General features: G+C 36.6%; 1 protein-coding gene across 1 annotated transcript in view; it reads right to left on the bottom strand.

The window, feature by feature from the left end:
* Nucleotides 1–5460: 5460 nt before the first annotated feature.
* The window catches only part of SDHAF3 (succinate dehydrogenase complex assembly factor 3), an 81201-nt gene continuing 66294 nt past the window's right edge, over nt 5461–20367 (bottom strand). Inside the window, exon 2 of the mRNA XM_007982096.3 lies at nt 5461–13537. Within this exon, the coding sequence (XP_007980287.1) occupies nt 13334–13537 (204 nt within the window). The 3' untranslated portion in view covers nt 5461–13333. The remainder of the gene's footprint in view (nt 13538–20367) is intronic.

The raw sequence follows: 20367 nt of genomic DNA on the forward strand, positions 1-20367 counted from the left end.
CAAAAATTTTTCCCCATTCTGTAGGTTGTCTGTTCACATTGATGATGAGCTTCAGCACAGCAAAAGAAATTTTTAGTTTAATTAGATCCCAATTGTCAATTTTGGCTTTTCTTGCCATTGTTTTTGGTGTTTTAGTCACGACACCCATGCCTATGTCATGAATGGTATTGCCTAGGATTTCTTCTAGGGTTTTTATGGTTTTAGGTCTTACATTTAAGTCTTTAATCCATCTTGAGTTAATTTTTGTATAAGGTGTAAGGAAGGGGTCTAGTTTCAGTTTTCTGCATATGGCTAGCCAGTTTTCTCAACACCATTTATTAAATAGGGAATCCTTTCCCCATTGCTGGTTTTTGTCAAAGATCAGATGGTTGTAGATGTGTGGTGTTATTTCTGAGGCCTCTGTTCTGTTCCATTGGTCTATGTATCTGCGTTGGTACCAGTACCATGCTGTTTTGGTTACTGTAGCCTTGTAGTATGGGTTACCTTGAATTGTGTTAACATCCTCAAATATGGGGCTGCTTAATCATTTACTTACCAGGTAATGACAAACTATTTATTTATTTATTTGAGACAAGTCTTGCTCTGTCACCCAGGCTGGAGTGCAGTGGCACGATCTCAGCTCACTGCAACCTCCGCCTCCTGGGTTCAAGCAACTCTCCTGCTTCAGTCAGCATCCCAAGTAGCTGGGATTACAGGCATGTACCACCACACCCAACTAATTTTTGTATTTTTAGCAGAGACGGGGTTTCACCATGTTGGTCAGGCTTGTCTCAAACTCCTGACCTCAAGCAATCCACCCAACTCGGCTTCCCAAAGTGTTGGGATTACAGGCGTGAGCTGCACCTGGCTGGTAATGTCAATTTTGAATTGCCTCCTAGTGGACTGAAAGTTTCATTATATGACTCTTTCCATAGCAATTTTTTTCCAATACTAATATATCTACATCAGCTTCCTTTTGGTTGGTGTAACTTTACCCATCACCTTACTTTCCAATTGTTTGTATTTTATGGTTTAGGTGTTGTCTTTTATAACAGTATACAATTGGTTTCATTTTTAAATCAGTTAACAATCTGCCTTTAACTGGATAACTCGGTCCATTTACATTTAATGTAATTACTGACATATTTCGGTTATGTCTATTAATAATGTATTTTTTTCTACTTATTCTGTTCCTTCTATGTTTCTTCCTCTTATTTTATAATATTTTTTCTATTTCCACTCTACTAAGTAGTTTTGAAGTTATATATTCATTTCTATGTAACAATCATTTGTAGTGGTTACACTAGAAATTACATCTATACTTATTACATCTGTTAATATCTTTTTCTACTTACTCTGTTCCTTATATGTTTTTTCTATTTCTTATTTTATAATTTTTCCTATTTCATTTTTCCACTCTACTAGCTTGAAAGTTATACATTCATTTCTATTTAACAGTCATTTGTAGTGGTTACACTAGAAATCACATCTGTATTTACAATTAAGTTAATCAGTACATTTTATTCACTTCTCACACCGTCTAAACTTAGAGCACTTCCTTCAATCATTACCATACCAATTTACGTATTATTCTTGTATGTTTTTAAATCTCTCATTTTTAACCCCATGAAACATCATTATTCAATAAAAGCTCCTTCAGAGTCATCCATTTTTACAATCTAATTGGTCTTTTAGTTCTTCTCATTACACAAAGCACATCCTTTTTTACTAAAAAGAAACTTATTTTAAGTTCAGAGGTATATGTGCTGGTTACATAGGTAAACTCATGTCATAGGGGTTTGTCATACAGATTATTTTGTCAGGTATTAGGCCTAGTACCCATTAGTTGTTTTTCCTGATCCTCTCCCTCCTCCCACTCCCCACCCTCCAACAGGCCTCAATGTCTGTTGTTCCCCTCGATGTATCCATATGTTCTTATCACTTAGCTCCCACTTATAAATGAGAGTATGTAGCATATGGTTTTCTGTTTCTGTATTAGTTTGCTAAGGATAATGACCTCCAGCTCCATCAGCATTCCTGCAAAGGGCATGATCTCAGTCTTTTATGGCTGAATAGTATTCCACCGTGTATATGTACCAGATTTTCTTTTTACACTTCCACCAACAGTGTATAAGCATTCCTTTTTCTCCATAATCTCACCAGCATGTTAGTTTTTGACTTTTTAATAGTAGCCCTTCTTACTGGTGTGAGATGGTTTCTCACTGTGGTTTTGATTTGCATTTCTCTAATGATCCATGATATTAAGCTTTTCTTACATGCTTGTTGGCCACAAGTATATCTTCTTTGGAAGAGTGTCTGCTCCTGTCTTTTGCCCACATCTTAATGGCGTTGTATTTTTCTTGTAGATTTAAATTCCTTCCAGATGGTGGATATTAGAACTTTGTCAAATACACAGTTTGCAAATACTTTCTCCCATTCTGAAGGCTCCCTGTTTGTGCAGCTCTTAGTTGGAATTAAATCCCATTTGTAAATTTTTGCTTTTGTTGCAACTGTTTTTGGCATCTTCGTCATGAAATCTTTGTCCGTGCCTATGTCCTGAATATTGCCTAGGTTGCTTTCTAGGGCTTTTATAGTTTTGGGCTTTCCATTTAAGTCTTTAATCCATCTTGAGTTTTTTGTATATGGTATAAGGAAGGAATCCAGTTTCAATCTTCCGCATATGGCTAGCCAGTTATCCCAGCACCATTTATTTATAGGAAGTCCTTTCTCCATTGCTTGTTTCTGTCACCTTCGTGAAAGATCAGATGGTTGTACCTGTTTAGTTTAATTTCCAGGCTCTCTATTCTGTTCCACTGGTTTATGTGTTTGTTTTTGCACTAGTATTACACATTTTGGTTACTGTAGCCCTGTAGTGTAGTTTGAAGTCGGGTAGTGTTAATGCCTCCAGCTTTGTTCTTTTTGCAAAGGAGTGCCTTCGCTATTTGGGCTCTTTTTTGGTTCCGTGTGAACTTTAAAGTAGTTTTTCCTAGTTCTTTGAGGATGTCATTGGTAATGTAGTACGAGTAGCATTGAATCTATAAATTGCTTTGGGCTGCTACAAGGTCATTTTAATAAAATTGATTCTTCCTATCCATGAGCATGGAATGTTTTTCCATTTGTTTGTATCATCTCTGATTTCTCTCAGCAGTGTTTTGCAGTTCTCCATGTAGAGATCTTTCACCTCAATGGTTAACTGTATTCCTAGGTATTTTATTCTTTTTGTAGCAACTGTCAATAGGATTGCATTCCTGATTTCACTCTTGACTTGACTGTAGTTGGTGTATAGGAATGCTACTGACTTTTGCATGTTATGTGTCCTGAGATTTTGCTGAAGTTGCTTCAGCTTAAGAAGCTTTTGGGCTGAGATTATGGTGTTTTCTAGATACAGAATCACGTCGTCTACAAACAGAAACAGACTTCCTCCTTCCTATCTAGATGCCCTTTCTTTCTCTTGCCTGGTTGCTCTGGCCAGGACTCCAATACTACGTTGAACAGGAGTAGTGAGAGAGAGGATATGCTTTTGCCCATTCAGTATGATGTTGGCTGTAGGCTTGTCATAGACGGCTCTTAAAATTTTGAGGTATGTTCCTTCAATACCTACTTTATTGAGAGTTTTTAACATGATGAGGTGTTTAATTTTATCGAAAGCCTTTTCAAAGCACATCCTTTATAATTTCCTTTAGTGAGAATCTGCAGGTGGCAACCTTGCTCATATTTTGTTGTCTGACACTATCTTTTTTCTACCATCATTCCTGAAATACACTTGCTAGGTACAGAATTTTTAAATGGAATTTATTTCTCTCAACACATTAGAGATAATCATTCAACTGGTTTCTGATTTCCATTATTGTTCTTGAGAAGTCAGCTTAAGATTTAGTTGTGAGGAAGATTCACTGTCCACTGCTTACCACTTTAGCCCACTGCATCTTGCACTGTAATCTCTACTACTTCCAAGAGTCTGGTGAGACAGGACATTCATACACACGTTTCATGAAGTCGTCTTATTAATTATAGCTAAGCAGTAAGGAACAATAGTAGCCCAGGATTCATGACAAGTAAGTCTCCAAAGGCTGAGGAAAGCTACCTAGGGCAGATTTGGACTCATCTGTGCATACCCCACTTGCACTGTTGCTAAGGGCCCCTGGGTTTTGAAAGCCATACCCCCTAGGAGGTGACATGGTCTGCTGGATTAAAGTGGTGAAGGACACCCTGTTCCAGGAGGGACAAGAACAGAGCATGGGCTGTTCTGGACAATTCTTTACTATCTTAGGATGTTGTATTCCTGGCACATTTTTACAAAAACAACAAGTGAGAAAGTGGAGAACAGCTGGGTCACCAAACCTATCCAGGGACTTTCCTGTACTAGCTGAGGTTCCTTTGTGACTTTTGTTTTGGCTGCTTTTACAAGCTTTTGGCATTCTGCTGCTTCAGTACAGTATGTCTAAGAGTCAGGATTTTATATCTATCCTGCTTAGGATAAATCTGTAGACTAATGTGTTTCATTGATTTGAAAAAGTCTCAGGAATTATAGCTTCAAATATTGGTTCTGCTGCAGTATCTATCTGAAACTATTAGATATACATTAGACTCTTGTGTTTTAACCACCTCTCATATTCTCAAGTTTGCTTTTTATGCTGAATTCTGAGTAATTTCTTTTGGTTCTATATAACAGTCACTAATTCTCATCATTTCAAATCCATCTAGTCTTTTAAACTTGTCCATTAGGGTTTATTTTTTAATTTCAGTTATTCTATTTTCTACTTCTACAAGTTCTACTTGGTTTTCATATATGCTAGGTTACTTTTTATAATGCCTTGCTTCTTGCAGATATTTCCAAATAACTTTTAAGTTTAAACACATGAACATGTTTTATATTATACATGTATTAATTCCAATATCTGAGTTTTCTGGTGGTCTGTCTCTGCTGCCTCTTAGTCATGGTGCTACCTTTCCATGTGGAGTCTGCTTGTTTACTGAAACTTGAGGATTCACTTTCCTTGAAATTATTTGTGACCTGAGTGTCCTCAAAAACTTGTTTACATTTGTCAGGTATTCATTCTGGGGCCATATATTAAATTTATAGCTTAAGTTTTGTTTTAGCACACAGATGACTTGAATCCAGGATATCCTGCAATTCTGCACAAGTACTGGAGGAGGTTTTCTTCTGGCTCACTCTAACACTGAGGGTATAGTCCTTAGGGTCCTGTCTTTCTGGAAAAAGTGTTTCTTATGACTCTTATGTGGGTTCTGTGCTTTGTCTTCTGCCCATTGTGTCCCAAAGGACCATCAAAACCAAAGTAGAAATTCATGTTAGGGTAAAAGAGGCTTTACCAGTTTCACTTACCAATATTGGCCTTATAATTAATCTCTTAGGATATTGCCAGCTCCTAGAAGCTTCTCAAAAATACTTTTTCTACTCTACCTAAAAGTTTTCATTTTCAGCAGGAGAACTGCTCAGGTTAGCATTGTCTGCCACATTACTGAAAAGAAAATATAACATTTTATTTAAAATCCCATGTATTTCATAGCATCATTTTCTCACTTATCAATGTCAGGAAATTTTCCATGTCATTAGAAATTCTTCATAAAACTACATTTAAACTACTTCGTTATATATATCATCACAACTCACTTAACCTTTTAAGTATTTGGGGGAGTTCTGCTATTCCCAAATTCACTCAAAATCATTTTAATAACATGATTATGTGAAAAACTTTGTGCACATTCCTGCGTATCTTTTCTTTAGTATAGAATCTTAGAAATAAGATTTACAGGTTCCAAAAGTACCATTGTTCTTAAAGTTCTTAATACATATTTCCAATTTATTTTCAATAAGCTGTATCAGAATCCTCCCAACCACCAAGACCAATGGTAAGAAGCCAATTGTGCCATGTATCACTACCATTAAGTACAATCCAAACACCCTCCTCCACTCCAAATGTTAAGCAGGAAAATACGATAGGATATGCCTATCACTAAGGTGACTGGCTGCAAATAACATACTAAAAAACACGCTGGAGACAAGAAAGCCACATATAGATTGCTACAGAAAAAAATTCTAAGTCTGAAGTAGCAGACTAATAGTCGGAAAAGGGGGAATGAGAGATTTTCAGACAATAAAGCAGTAGAGTGTATCAGTTCTAACTATATAATAAGCCATCCCATAACGTACTGATTTAAAAGAACTGCCATTAATTTGGCTTGTAATTGGCAATTTGGACTGGGATTAGCTGTCATGGCTGAGCTCACTCATATAAATGTGGTTGGCTGAGAGCTGGCTGGTCTACGATGACTCACCTTTGCTCCACATCTGATCCAATCCTCTGGTAGGCCAGCCCTAGTTTGCTCACATGGCAGATGGACAGATGTCCAATAGTGCCGGCAGAAGCATGCAAAGCTCTGAGGGCCTAGAACCTAAGTCTGCATAATATTGCTACCTCATTCTTTTGAGCAAATCAAGTCACAAAGCCTACAGATTTGAATAACTGGAAAACAGATTAATAGGAGGCACTGCAAAGTTACCTTGCAAAGGGCATGGGTTCAAGGAGTGGTAGAGAACTATGAGCATTTTGTGATCCACCATATAGTGTTGTCAGAATTGCTGAATAATGAGGAAGAGGCCTCTAGGGAAATGGTGAAGTCGAAGCAAAATTACAAAAATCTGAACTGGTACTCTATGTATATGTTATTATTCACTGAAAAGGGAAGAGAAGTATATTTGATTTTAAACATGAGTTGGAAATGTCCATTTCAAACACAGATCTGAAGTTCAGAAATGAGATTAACAGGCTCCATCAAAAACCACAAGAACTGATAAAATCAGTGAAATTGCAAGATACAAAATCAACATATAAAAATTAGTAACATCTCTATATGCCAAAAGTGAACAATCTGAAAAATTTTTTAAATCCCATTTACAATATTTACAAATAAAATTAAATATCTAGGAATTAACCCTTTAACCAAGAAGTAAATGATCTCTACAATGAAAACTATAAAACCATGAAAAAAACTGAAGAGGACACAAACTATGGAGATATTCCATGTTCATGGATCGGAAGACTCAATATCATTAAAATGTCCATATTAACAGATTTGATGCAATCCCTAACAATGACATTCTTCACAGAAATAGGAAAAATTCTAAAATTTATGTAGAACCACAAAAGACCCAGAATAGCAAAAATTATCGTGAGCATAAAGAAGAAAACTGGAGAAATCACATTACCTGACTTCACATTCTACTACAGAGCTATAGTAACAAAAACAGCATGGTATTGGCATAAAAACAGACACATAGAACAATGGAAAGAAAAAGAGAATCTAGTAATAAATCCACACATCTACTGGCCGGGCAAAGTGGCTCATGCCTACAACGCCAGCATTTTGGGAGGCCGAGGCAGGCGGATCACTCGAGGTCAGGAGTTTGAGACCAGCCTGATCAACATGGTAAAACGTCATCTCTACCAAAAATGTAAAACTAGCCAGGCATGCTAGCACATGCCTGTAGTTCCCAGCTACTCAGGAGGCCGAAGTACAAGAATTACTTGAACCTGGGAGGGGGAGACTGCAGTGAGCCGAGATCATGCCACTGCATTCCAGCCTGGGTGACAGAGCAAGACTCTGTTAAAAAAACAAAAAACAAAAACAAAACAAAACAAAAAACCCACACATCTACAGTGAACTTCTAGTTGACAAAGATGCCAGGACATATCTACAGTAAACTTATTGTTGACAAAGGTGCCAGGAACATATATTGGAGAAAAGAAACTCTTTTCAACAAATGATAGTGAGGAAAACTGGATATTTATATGCAGAAGAATGAAACTTGACCCGTTTCTCACCATATACAAAAATAAAATCAAAATGGATTAAAGACTTAAATCCAGTAACTCAAATTATAGAACAACTATAAGAAAACACTGAAGAAAATATCCAGGGCACTAGTCTGGACAGAAATGTGAGTAATACCTCACAAGCACAGGCAACCAAAGCAAAAATGGAAAAATGGGATTATAGTACATTAAAAAGCCGCCTGCACAGCAAAGGAAATAATCAACAAAGTGAAGAGACAACCCAGAGGATGGGAGAAAATATCTGCAAACTATGACAAGGGAGTCATAACCAGAATATACAAGGAGTTCAAACAACTCTATAGGAAACAATCTAATCAGATTTAAAAATGGGCAAAAGATCTGGTACACATTTCTCTAAAGAAGGCATTTAAATGGCAAACAGGCATATAAAAAAGTGCTCAAAATCAATGATCATCAGTGAACTGCAAATCAAAACTACAATGAGGTATCATGTCACCCCAGTTAAAATGGGTTTTATCCAAAAGACAGGCAATAACAAATGCTGATGAGAATGTGGAGAAAAGGGAACCCTTGTGCAGTTTAGGTGGGAATGTAAATTAGTACAACCACTATGGAGAACAGTTTGGAGGTTCTTCAAAAAACTAAAAATATAGAGCTAATGTATGATCTAGCAATCCCACTGATGGATACAGACCAAAAATAAGAGAAGTCAATATTGTCATGTGCATCCGTGTGAAGAGCCCACCAAGCAGGCTTTGTGTGAGCAATAAAGCTTTTTAATCACCTGGGTGCAGGCAGGCTGAGTCCGAAAAGAGAGTCAGCGAAGGGAGATAAGGGTGGGGCCATTTTATAGGATTTGGGTAGATAAATGAAAATTACTGTCAAAGGGCATTTGTTCTCTGGTGGGCAGGAGTGGGGGGTCGCCAGGTGCTCAGTGGGGGAGTTTTTGAGCCAGGAAGAGCCAGGAAAAGGAATTTCACAGGATAATGTCATCACTTAAGGCCAGGACCAGCCATTTGCACTTTTTGTGGTGGAATGTTGTCATCAGTTAAGGCAAGGACTAGCCATTTTTACTTCTTTTGTGGTGGAATGTCATCAGTTAAGGCAGGGCAGGGTATTTTCACTTCTTTTGTGATTCTTCAGTTACTTCAGGACATCTGGGCATATATATGTGCAAGTCACAGGGGATGCAATGGCTTGGCTTGGGCTCAGAGGCCTGAGAAGTATACTACAGAGACATCTGCATGCTCAAGTTGCAGCACTCTTCAGTGTTGGGGAAAATTCGCCCCCAATAATTCACATAGGTTCTTTTCTATTTCCGTAAGTGTCACCTGGTCTGAGAAATAAAGGGAAAGAGTACAAAAGGGAGAAATTTTAAAGTTGGGTGTCCGGGGGAGACATCACATGTCAGCAGGTTCCATGATGCTCCCTGAGTTGTAAAACCAGCAAGTTTTTATTAGCAATTTTCAAAGGGGAGGGGAGCACACGAATAGGGTGTGGGTCACAGAGACCACATGCTTTAAGGGCAACAAAAGATCATAAGGTCAGGGCGAAACTAGAATCACTAAAGAACTTCCAGCTGTGCACACATTGTCACTGATAAACAAGGTTCAAGAGCAGAGAACTGGTCTGACTAGAATTTGCCAGGCTGGAATTTCCTAATCAATAGCAAGCCTGGAGGTGCTGCAGGAGACTAGGGTGTGTTTCATCCCTATTTACATCTGCATAAGGCAGACACCCCCAAAGCAGCCATTCAGAGACCTCCTGTGGGAATGCATTCTTTTCCCAGGGCTGTTAATATTCCTTACTGGGGAAAGAATTCAGTGATATGTTTATCTTACCCATTTTTTGGTAATAAGAGAAATATGGCTCTGTTCTGCCCGGCCCACAGACAGTCAGACTTTAATCTCCCTTGTTCCCTGAAAATCACTGTTATCCTGTTCTTAAGGTGCTCAGATTTCATATTGTTCAAATACACATGCTCTACAAACAACTTGTGCAGTTAACGCAATCATCACAGGATCCTGAGGTGACATTCATTCTCAGCTTACGAAGATGATGGGATTAAGAGATTAAAGACAGGCATAGGAAATCACGAGAGTATTGATTGGGGAAAGGATAGATGTTCATGAAATCTTCACAATTTATGTTCTTCAGCTATGGCTTCAGTCAGTCCCTCCATTCGGGATCCCCGACTTCCCGCAGCAAGTCACAATAGCAAAGTTATGGAATCAGCCTAAGTGTCCATCAACAGATGAATGGATAAAGAAAATGTGGTATACAATAAACTACTATTTAGATATAAAAAAGAATGAGATCCTGTCATTTGCAACAACAGGAATAGAACTGGAAGTATGTTAAGTGAAATAAGGAATGAACAATACTTTGTATTTCATAGCACAAGGTGACTATAGGCTGTGATTGTACATTTTAAAGTAACTAAGTATAACTGGATTGTTTGTAACACAAAAGATAAATGAGGGGATGGATAGCCCCTTTTCCATGAGGTGATTATTACACCTTGCATGCCTGTATTAAAATTATCTCATGTACCCCATAAATATATACATCTATGTACCCACAAAAATTAAAAATTTAAAAATGAGATTTAGGTTGGTGTTAGTGATTTAAGAGTACAGCTAATATTTGAAGCAACAGATATGTAACATGAGAGTCCTGATGATGAAATCCCTGAGAACATCATATTTTTAAAGTGGGGGCAGGGAGAAAATTTATAATCTAAAGGAGAATTAGGCAGTATAAAAAGCAGAAATGATTTAAAAGCAGAAGAGGGTAACACTATCAAATCTTCAACATATCAATCTTACAGTGATTAATATCCCATTGATTTTGGCAAGTGAGTGGTTAACCCTGGCTAGAGCAGCAGATGAAGTAAAAGAAAAAGGAGACATGGAAGGTACTACTCAGTGGCTGGCTGAAGCAAAGGATCACAGAAACCAGGCAGTCTGTAATGGAAATAAAAGCACTAGTAGAATGACACTGAAGGCACCAAGTAGTCAAAAGACTGATAAGTTTATGTATCAGTTTACTGTTAAAGACACTCCCTATTTCCCAAACTTTTAGTTTTCGAACTTGGTGTCCCAGTATTTGCACAGTGCATCTAGGCAAAACAGCAAACAAAACTTAGTTTTGTTTATTAAGTAGTCCAAACAACTTATTTATGCCATAACAATTTAGCACCTGTTGGACACTATGCAACTTACACTGTGATCATACTGACCGACACTACCTACATTTTCTGTTACTCATCTTCTGTGATATTTGCATTTTTATCACGGTAACCACTAAAAGCCCAGCTTCACAAAGATCTGCCATTAAAAAGAATGGCAACATAACTGTAAAAGTGAAAAACCTTGCATAGTAATGTGTGTGGTGTCCAGCAAACACAAACGTGGCTGTGATTTCCTCAAAGTTAAAATATCCTGCAGTACCCCTGAGTTCTCTGTGATGCCCAGGGAATCTCAGTTTATAATTTGGGAACCATAGCCCTATTCCCTATCCTTGCTTTTATTTTTCTCAATAGTACTTATCACCCTACATATTTTATTTCTCTCCTTTAGAATCTTGAGTTCCATGGTGGTAGTAGACTTTTTGTCTTTGATAAGTGCTGTATCCCTAGTCCCTAGAATGACATCTGGAAAATGCAGGCTTTTAATAAGTATCTGTGGAATGAATTGTGTGGTGGGAGTAAGAAACTGATTATATTGTTAACAGACAGTGGCAAAAGCACAGGATATTTAAATTCGTAATTTCAGATGCAGAACAGTTCTGAACAGAGTGAAGGTTTAAGTGTAGCCATGGCATGAGTGAGTGGTTGAATGAGTGAAAGTGAACAATGCCAGATAACTCTCAGTCTACTGGATAAGTAAACGACATAAATACTAAGTCACCAAAATAATGGCAAGATTTGAGGTAAGTCAAGTGCCAATGAACAGAAGGGAAGTACACCCTAAAAGAAAGCCACAGAGGGAAGAGTTCTTAAGCGAGTGTGGCAGAGTGATGGGTTGAAAGGGACAATAGGATGGGTCTCTTGTAAAGTGGGAGTTGTGGCCCACTTTACAAGACTACAGTGAAGCAGTGTCTTCATAATTATTAGGTTTATATTAGGCAAGATGAAAAGGATAATGCTGTAAAGAGTTTGCAGATGTATTTGTTCATTATGAAAGAGAGCTCCTGAATGCACAACTAGATTTTAACCTTCTTGAGGGCAGGAGCTTTGTCTTATCCCTGAAGCCTGTTATAACACAGACAGTAGAATAATTGATTATCTTTCTCAATGAGAAAGACCAACAGATCAGACTGACTCAAAAAAAAGCAGCTATATACAAAGAACACATGAGACACCAAACCAGAGAAAACAAGTATCAGTTTCTAAAGAGATGACATAAATTGCAAGTGCATCTAAAAAAATGACCATTTCAGAATCTTGGAGTAAGCCTCCATAACGGTCTTAGTCTCCTTGGGCTGCTATAACAAATTACCATAAACTGGGTGGCTTATAGATAGAAATCTGTTTCTCATGTTTTGGAGACCGCAAAGTACAAGATCAGGGCACCAGCAGATTCAGTGTCTGATGAGGGGCAATGTTTGCTTTAACATCTTCTCACTGTATCCTCATATGGTAGAAGGGGCAAGAGATCTCTCTGGAGCTTTGTTTTATAGGCCAACAATCCCATTCATAAGGACTCTACCACCTAACAGTATCACACTGGGAATCAGGTTTCAATAACTAAAGATATAAGTCATTTAGCATAATATTTTTTAAAATACACATTTCATGTTGTAAATGGGGTTACCATTTTTAAATGTAAGATCTTACGGAAGTTTCTTATAGTTAAGTTGATTTGTAATGTCCTCAACTATTAGCTGATAAATCAGAGTCTCAGCTACACATTATTTCAGGGGTTGTTATTAACAAACAAACACTGGAGGAAATGTATTAGACTTTGTATAGTCTATTATACAAATGATAGTAAAACAGTGAATTTTAAAGCTTCTCCCTAACCTTTCATTGTGAATGAACAGTGATGCAGGGAGAAGAGACATTCAGAAGAAAAATCATGTAGGTATTATTAAAGTAGAAGTGATGAGAAATGTTCAAAATGACAATGTATTTAAAAAAGTAACCTTGCTGGAATTCTATATCTATCATTATCACAACATACTTACTTGATGAAGCTAAAGAAAAGACCGAAGGCTAAAATGGTTGGATGAGAATAGCATTTTAAAATGTTTTTAGCAAAATTCTAGAAATTTGTCCATTTTAGATCCATTATTTCCTGTTTAGTTCCAAAATCGAATTTCATACAGCAAGTGCTATTATTCCAATAATTTTTTCAATTGTCACTAGTGATCTTGATTCATCTATTGTTGCATTCATAATATCCAAAATAAGAGAATAATATTTCATTAACAACAGGCATTTTCAAAGCTTAAATAATACATTTCAAAAACCAATGACAGTTAAAGTAAGGGTTCTAAATTTTTGCACGTCTTGTTAAGCTTTGTTGTATGAACTAAAATTTTGGTTTTGTAGACTCAGAAATACTAAATTGCCTATTGGGTTTTGTGGCTTCTTGCATCAGCTCCTGCAACTGTCCAATCTGTTCATCACGAAAGTCATTAAGTTTTTCTTCTGGGAGGAAGGTGCCAAAACATGCTTTTCCAGTTGAATTTTGTCTGTTTTCGTTAGCTTGTTGTGATAACACTGTTGCATACACCTAAAAAGATAAGGAATGAATGTTATAGATGTAAAGTTTAAATAATATTTAACATTAGAGGACCTGAAGTCTAATTCTTAGTCACCTATTTTTCCTCATCACTAAATGTAGGAGCATTTGGTTAGGAAAATATAAATACAGTTGTGAAGATACAATTCATTGATAATTTCATATATATCTATTTTTAGCACTTTAAACGTTTTAATCAACTTTTAGCAAAATATTTAACCTGGACATAAGTAAAGAGTGGTGAGTCCACGGATGGGCTTCAGGAGCATGCATAAACCTCAAACCATATGCAAAATTGTATTTACACAAGTATGGACATGATTTCTGGGGCCACAGCTTTCAGTAGATTCTCAAACAGGAACCATGGGTCTTTTTCCCCCCAACTTTTATTTTAAACCTGCACATGTACCCCCTAGATACAAGGGGTACATGTGCAGGTTTCTTACATGGGAATAACTGCATGATGCTGAAGTTTTGGGTACAGATCCTGTCACCCAGAGAGTAAGTCCAGTACCCAACAGGTAGTTTTTCAACCCATACCTCCCTCCAGTAGTCCATGCTGTCAATTGTTCCCTATTTACATCCATGTGTGCTCAATGTTTAGCTCCCACTTAAAATTTTATTTTTCTGTTCCTGTGTCAATTTGCTTAGGATTATGGCATCTATGCTGCTGCAAAGGACATGCTTTCATCCTATTTATGTCAGCACAGTATTCTACTGTGACATGTAATACATCTTCAAGTGAGTCTAAATTCATTCCTATGTCTTCAATTACCACTTTAATTCAAAACATACTAGAAACTTCTTAAACCTTTAAGCCTTCAATATTTAACAACCATCTGTGTCAAGAAAAACTAAGTACATTCAGCCTAATATTCCAACTATCCCCATCTGCACAAGTGCCACTGTTTTGAAACAGACTCACTCTAAAATTAATCTTTTAATTAGATAAAGTACCAGTGTATTTTAGTTCAAGAAGTTAAAGTGAATGAACTGGCTAACTCTGGATAATGCTGCTACTTAATCTGGCTTGAGATATCTAAATTGCTTGTAATTGCTGGAACGGCAGCATAGAGCAACTTTAATTCCAAACATTCCAAACCTATGGAGAAAATATTTTTCCATGATTTACAGAAATCCACTTATTAAGACAAAAACACCTCAAGTTTTATCAATTCCACTTCTATATGCTTCAGAGCAAGCAGGATTTTTCAACCTTGGCACTATTTTGTGTGTGTGTTGGGGGGTAGGGATGGGGATGGGTGGGAGTCTGCATAGTAGGATGTTCAGTAGCATCTCTTGTCTCTGACCACCAGATGGCAGTAACGCCCCCTTCCAGTCTTGATATCTAAAATGTCTCCAAACACGTGAACAAGTATCATGCACAAGAATGTTCATTGTTAAAAGCAAAACAAAACAAAATAAAAAAATGGAAACAATTGTACTTCAATAGGAGAAAAGTCAAATACACTGAAATTGACTAAGATGATTAATAAAGTCACAACAAATAAGCTATAAGTCTATGTATCAACATGGATGAATCTCCAAAAAATAAAATCTAAAAAGCAGGCTTTAAGAAAGTATTCATTTGCAAAAATGGAAAAGTTGATAAAGTAAGGAACTCTAAATAGCAAAAACAATATTGAACAAGAACAAAATTAGAGGACTCACAACTCCCAATTTCAAAACTTAACTAGAAAGCTACATTAAACAAAACAGTGTGGTACTGGCATTAGAACACATATGTAACACCAATAGAACGGAGAGTCCAGAATTAAATCCTTACATGTATAGCCAACTGGTTTTTGACAAAGATGGCAAATCCATTCAATGGAGGAAAGAATAGTCTGGTCAACAACTGGTGCTGGGAAAACTAAATTTCCACATGCAAAAGAGTTAAGTTGGACCCCCATCTTCTACCATACACAAAAATTAACTCAAAGTGAATCAAAGACCTAACCACAAGAGTTAAAATCATGAGAATCCTAGAAGAAAACATATAGGTAAATCTTTATGACCTTTGACTTGGCAATAGGTTCTTAGATATGACACCAAAAGCCCAAGCAACAATAACAATAGATAAATTGGATAGTATCAAAATTAAATACTTCTGTGCATCAAAGGCCACTTGAGTGAAAAGACAAACTACAGAATGAGAAAAAAATTGCAAATCATATCTGAAAAGGGTTTATTATCTAGAATATATAAAGAACCACAACTAAAAGACAAATAGCCCAATGTAAAAATGGGTAAAGCATATGAATAGACATTTCTCCAAAGAAGATATAGATGGCCAAGTACATGAAAAGATGCTCAAAATCATTCGTCATTAGAGAAGTGTAAATCAAAACCACAATGAGATGCCACTTCACACCAAGATGTCTACTATAATAATTTTTTAAACCCCAGAAAAATAACAGTTGTTGGCAAGGCTATGAATAAACTGGAATCCTCATACATTGATAATGAGAATATAAAATGGCATAGTCACTGCAGAAAAGATTGGCAGTTCCTCAGAAAGTTAAACACAGAATTACCGTATGATCCAGCAAATGCACTCATAGGTATATACCAAAATAACTGAGAGCAGGAACTCAAACACATACTTGTATACCCATGTTCACAGCAGCAATATTCACAAATAGATGACATTCAGAAAATAACCTAGATGTCCACCAGCAAGTAGATAAACAAAATGTGGCATAGACATACAGTAGAATATTTATCACTCTTAGAATGAAGTTTTGATCCATACAACATGGGTAAACCTTGAAAACATTATGCTAAGAAGCCAAACATAAAAAGACATTGTATGACTCCACTTACATGAAATATCTACAATAGGCAAATTCATAGAAAGAATGGAGAATACTAAGGGCTGGGAGGAGGTAGGAGAGGGTGTTATTTAATGGCCACCAAGTTTCCGTTTGGGTGAGGAAAAATCTAGAATAATGTCTCTATAATATATCATTTACAGTGTCCAGGAAAAAAATTCAAAATTATTACAAACAGTCAAGACAAAGGGCAATCAATGCAGACCAGTGCCTGAGATTATTCAGACATTAGAATTAGCAGAAACAGATTTTAAAGCAGGTACTATAAATGTATGTAAAAGACAATATGGTAATCATAAATGGGCAGATAAATCTCAGCAGAGAATGAGGAATTATAAGTAAGAACCAAATAAATTCGAGAACTCAAAAATACAATAACTGGAATTTTTTAAGTGTCACTTAATAGTAGACTGGAGATGAAGGGAAGATTCATGAACTTGAAAATACAGCAACAGAAATTATTCAGTTTTAAACAATGCCAAAAGATTTATCATAAGTTTAAGTGGAATCCAAGAAAAGAGGTAACTACCTTAGAAGAAAAATAAATTTTAATGGGTATCTTTTTTTTTTTTTTTTTTTTTTTTTTGAGATGGAGTCTTGCTCTGTTACCCAGGTTGGAGCGCAGAGGTGCGATCTCCGCTCACTGCAAGCTCCGCCTCCTGGGTTCAGGCCATTCTCCTGCCTCAGCCCCCCAAGTAGCTGGGAATACAGGCGCCCGCCATCACGCCCGGCTAATTTTTTTTGTATTTTTAGTACAGACGGGGTTTCACCGTGTTAGCTAGGATGGTCTCGATCTCCTGACCTCATGATCCACCTGCCTCGGCCTCCCAAAGTGCTGGGATTACAGGCATGAGCCACTGTGCCCAGCCGGGTATCTTATTTTTATAAATTTTTATGAATTTTAATGAGTATTTTAAGGAAACATAAATTCAAGAAGCTTAGCAAGTTCCAAGGAGAATACAAAATACTATACCTAAGCATATGATAATTAAATTGTTGAAAAATAAAGCAAAAATTTTTTTAAAAGTTAAAAAACATATATATCATTTACAAATATACGCAAATGTACAAAACATAAAAACAAGCATGGAAACAACCAACATCAGGATCTTGATTACCTCTGAGGAGTAAAAAGGGGGAATGCAATTTTAGCTGTACCTTTTAATATTACTTTCAAAAAGTGATCTAAATATCTCAAAATATTAATATTTGTTAAATCTGAGTGGTGAGTACATAACTTTACCATTTTTGAAAATTTTTATAACTTTGTATATAATTTCAGAGAACATTTCACTTAGGGTATAATTTATAATAATTATGGGAATAATGTTTCTTATGGAAAGTAGAAATACATTTCATGTGTGAGAAATGATCAATGAATGAACATCTTGGGTTCTAGAAAGACTGTCATGAAAAGGAAACAGAAAAAAATCCCACTGTCCCCTTGTACACTACCCATTTACCTACTAGTCTTTGACTCCATGTACTTGCAACAGTATTCCTTTCCTGGCAAGACAGAAGAATGGCCAAAATAAAAATAACTTCAGGACCATAATTTGGAGGTGGTCCAGACATAGGTAAGAAGCAGCAATAAAACGTGAATTTATGACTAGGTCACCCTGCCAAGCATATCTACCTGGAGGGAAGAGACTCAGAACAGAAAAATACCACACTACACATTAGCAGCATCCTTTGGTTTCAAACTGTTAACATGCTGGCTTCTAGGAATAAAGCCATCCTGAAAGTTAGAAGATTCCTATGATTGCTCTCTTGAACCAAAGAGAATGTGCAGTGCTTCCTCAGGATAAGTTAAGCAGCTGCTTTAAGTAGCACAAAGCCATCGAAGAGAAACACTTTGAGTGTGGTGAGAGCAGGTGCAGTGGGCTGAATGGTGTCCTCAAAAGATGTCAAGTCCTAATCTTTGGAACTGTATTACCTTTTGCAAGTGTGATTAAGGATTCTGAGATGAGATTATACTGATGGTCCCGAAAAGTATTCTTAGAGGGGATGATAAATTAGGCATACAGAGGAGAACTTGATATGAAGAAAAAATCAGTTTGGAGTGATATGGCCATAATTCAAGGGAATCCTGGATCCACCAGAAGCTAAAAGATGTGGATTTCTTCCCTAGAGCCTCTCACTCTTTAATTAGGCCTCTCCAGAATATGCTACCATTGTTTTAAGTCAGACTGTGGTAGTTCATTATAGCAGACACCGGAAATTAATACAGCAGTGAACTACAGAAACAGTCTTAAAGTCTCCTAGTAGAAAAAAACTAACCTTCATGCTAAACTGTTTCCCACTAGTTTTTAAAAAGGCAGAGAAGCTATAGTACCAGTTTGTCAGGGATAGAACAATCAATATTTTGAGGCTCAGCTGTGCCTTCACTGTACTCTAATTCTCTACCTGTATATTAAACTTGTTTATAGTCTGAATCAAATTGATACTATTAAATTACTAGTATGGCCGAGCACACTGGCTCACACCTGTAATCCCAGAGCTTTGGGAGGCCGAGGCAAGAGGACTGCTTAGTTTTTAGTAAACCAAACATCACACATTCTCACTTCTAAGTGGGAGCTAAATGATGAGAACTCATGAACACAAAGAAGGGAACAACAGACACCTGCATAAGAGTGGGAGAAGGAACAGAAAAGATAACTATTGGATACTGGGCTTAATGACTGGGTGATGAACCAATCTGTACAACAAACCCCCGTGACACAAGTTTACCTATGCAACAAATCTTCACATGTACCCCCAAACCTAAAATTAAAATATAAAAAAACTTTTCAGTTTAATAACATTAAGAAAACAAATTATAATTAAATTTTAAAAATCATTTATCTATTATACAGATGTTTTTAAAGAATAGAAATGAACTATATTAGATTGCTTCTTAACAGCATTTAGAATCAAACTAAATAAACCATTTCAAGTAACCATTTCTGAGTAACAGGACTATGAAGGCAGAAAAGCTACTGGACCCATTCATCCCTTAAAAAACATAAATAACATAAAAAGAGAAACAACCAGATATTATGTGCCTCCTGATAGAAGTACATATTACCAAAAAAAAAAAAAAAAAAACCAAAAAACCAAAAAACCAAAAACAAAACATACACCTAATAAGCCTCTACATCTGTTATCAATTTACAGGAAACACAAGAGACCTAAGTGTTAAACATCACCATGGGAATGCAATCAGCATGATTCAGACTATGAAAAACTACATAACAACCCCAGTCTCAGAAGTAATAAAGGAAAAATAGCAACTTTACAGTGATGAAAGCTGAAAGATACCACCTCAATGAAATGATCAAGGTAAACATCACGAGTAATAAGTCACACTGCCCTCATGTACCTCCCGATAATTAGGCACTGAGAGGATGTATCACCTCAGTGGTATTCTTCCCAATAATGCACAACCTCAATCTAATCATAAGAAAACATCAGATAAACCTCAATTAAGGGACACTCTATAAAATAACTGATCAGTACCCTTCAAAAGTTTTAAGGCCATCAATGACAAGGAAAAAGGAAGGAACTATTACAGATTAGAGGAAACTAAGGAGCTCTGATGACTAAATGTGATGCAGGATCTTGCATTAGGCCCTGGAACAGAAAGAAAAAATTCCTATAAAAGCTGATGAAACTGAATATACTCTGTAGTTTAGTTAATAATATTGCATCCATGTTAGCTTCTTAGTTTTTATAACAGTACTATGGTTACACAGGCTATTAACAGGGGAAGTAGCTGCAGAAAGGTATAGGGAACCTGTACTCTCTTTGCAACTGTCTTCAGTAAGTCTAAAATTAACTCAGCTTAAAAAAAAAAAAAAAATTTTAGATTTAACTGGTGTATCAACTAATTATAATACATTTATTTATTTCTTATTTGAACAAAAATGCTCACAGTGGCTCATGACTGTAATCCCAGCATTTTGGGAGGCTGAGTTGGGTGGATCACTTGAAGTCAGGAGTTCAGCC

The sequence above is a fragment of the Chlorocebus sabaeus genome, chromosome 21 (assembly GCF_047675955.1).
Source record: "Chlorocebus sabaeus isolate Y175 chromosome 21, mChlSab1.0.hap1, whole genome shotgun sequence".
Taxonomy (NCBI): Eukaryota; Metazoa; Chordata; class Mammalia; order Primates; family Cercopithecidae; genus Chlorocebus; species Chlorocebus sabaeus.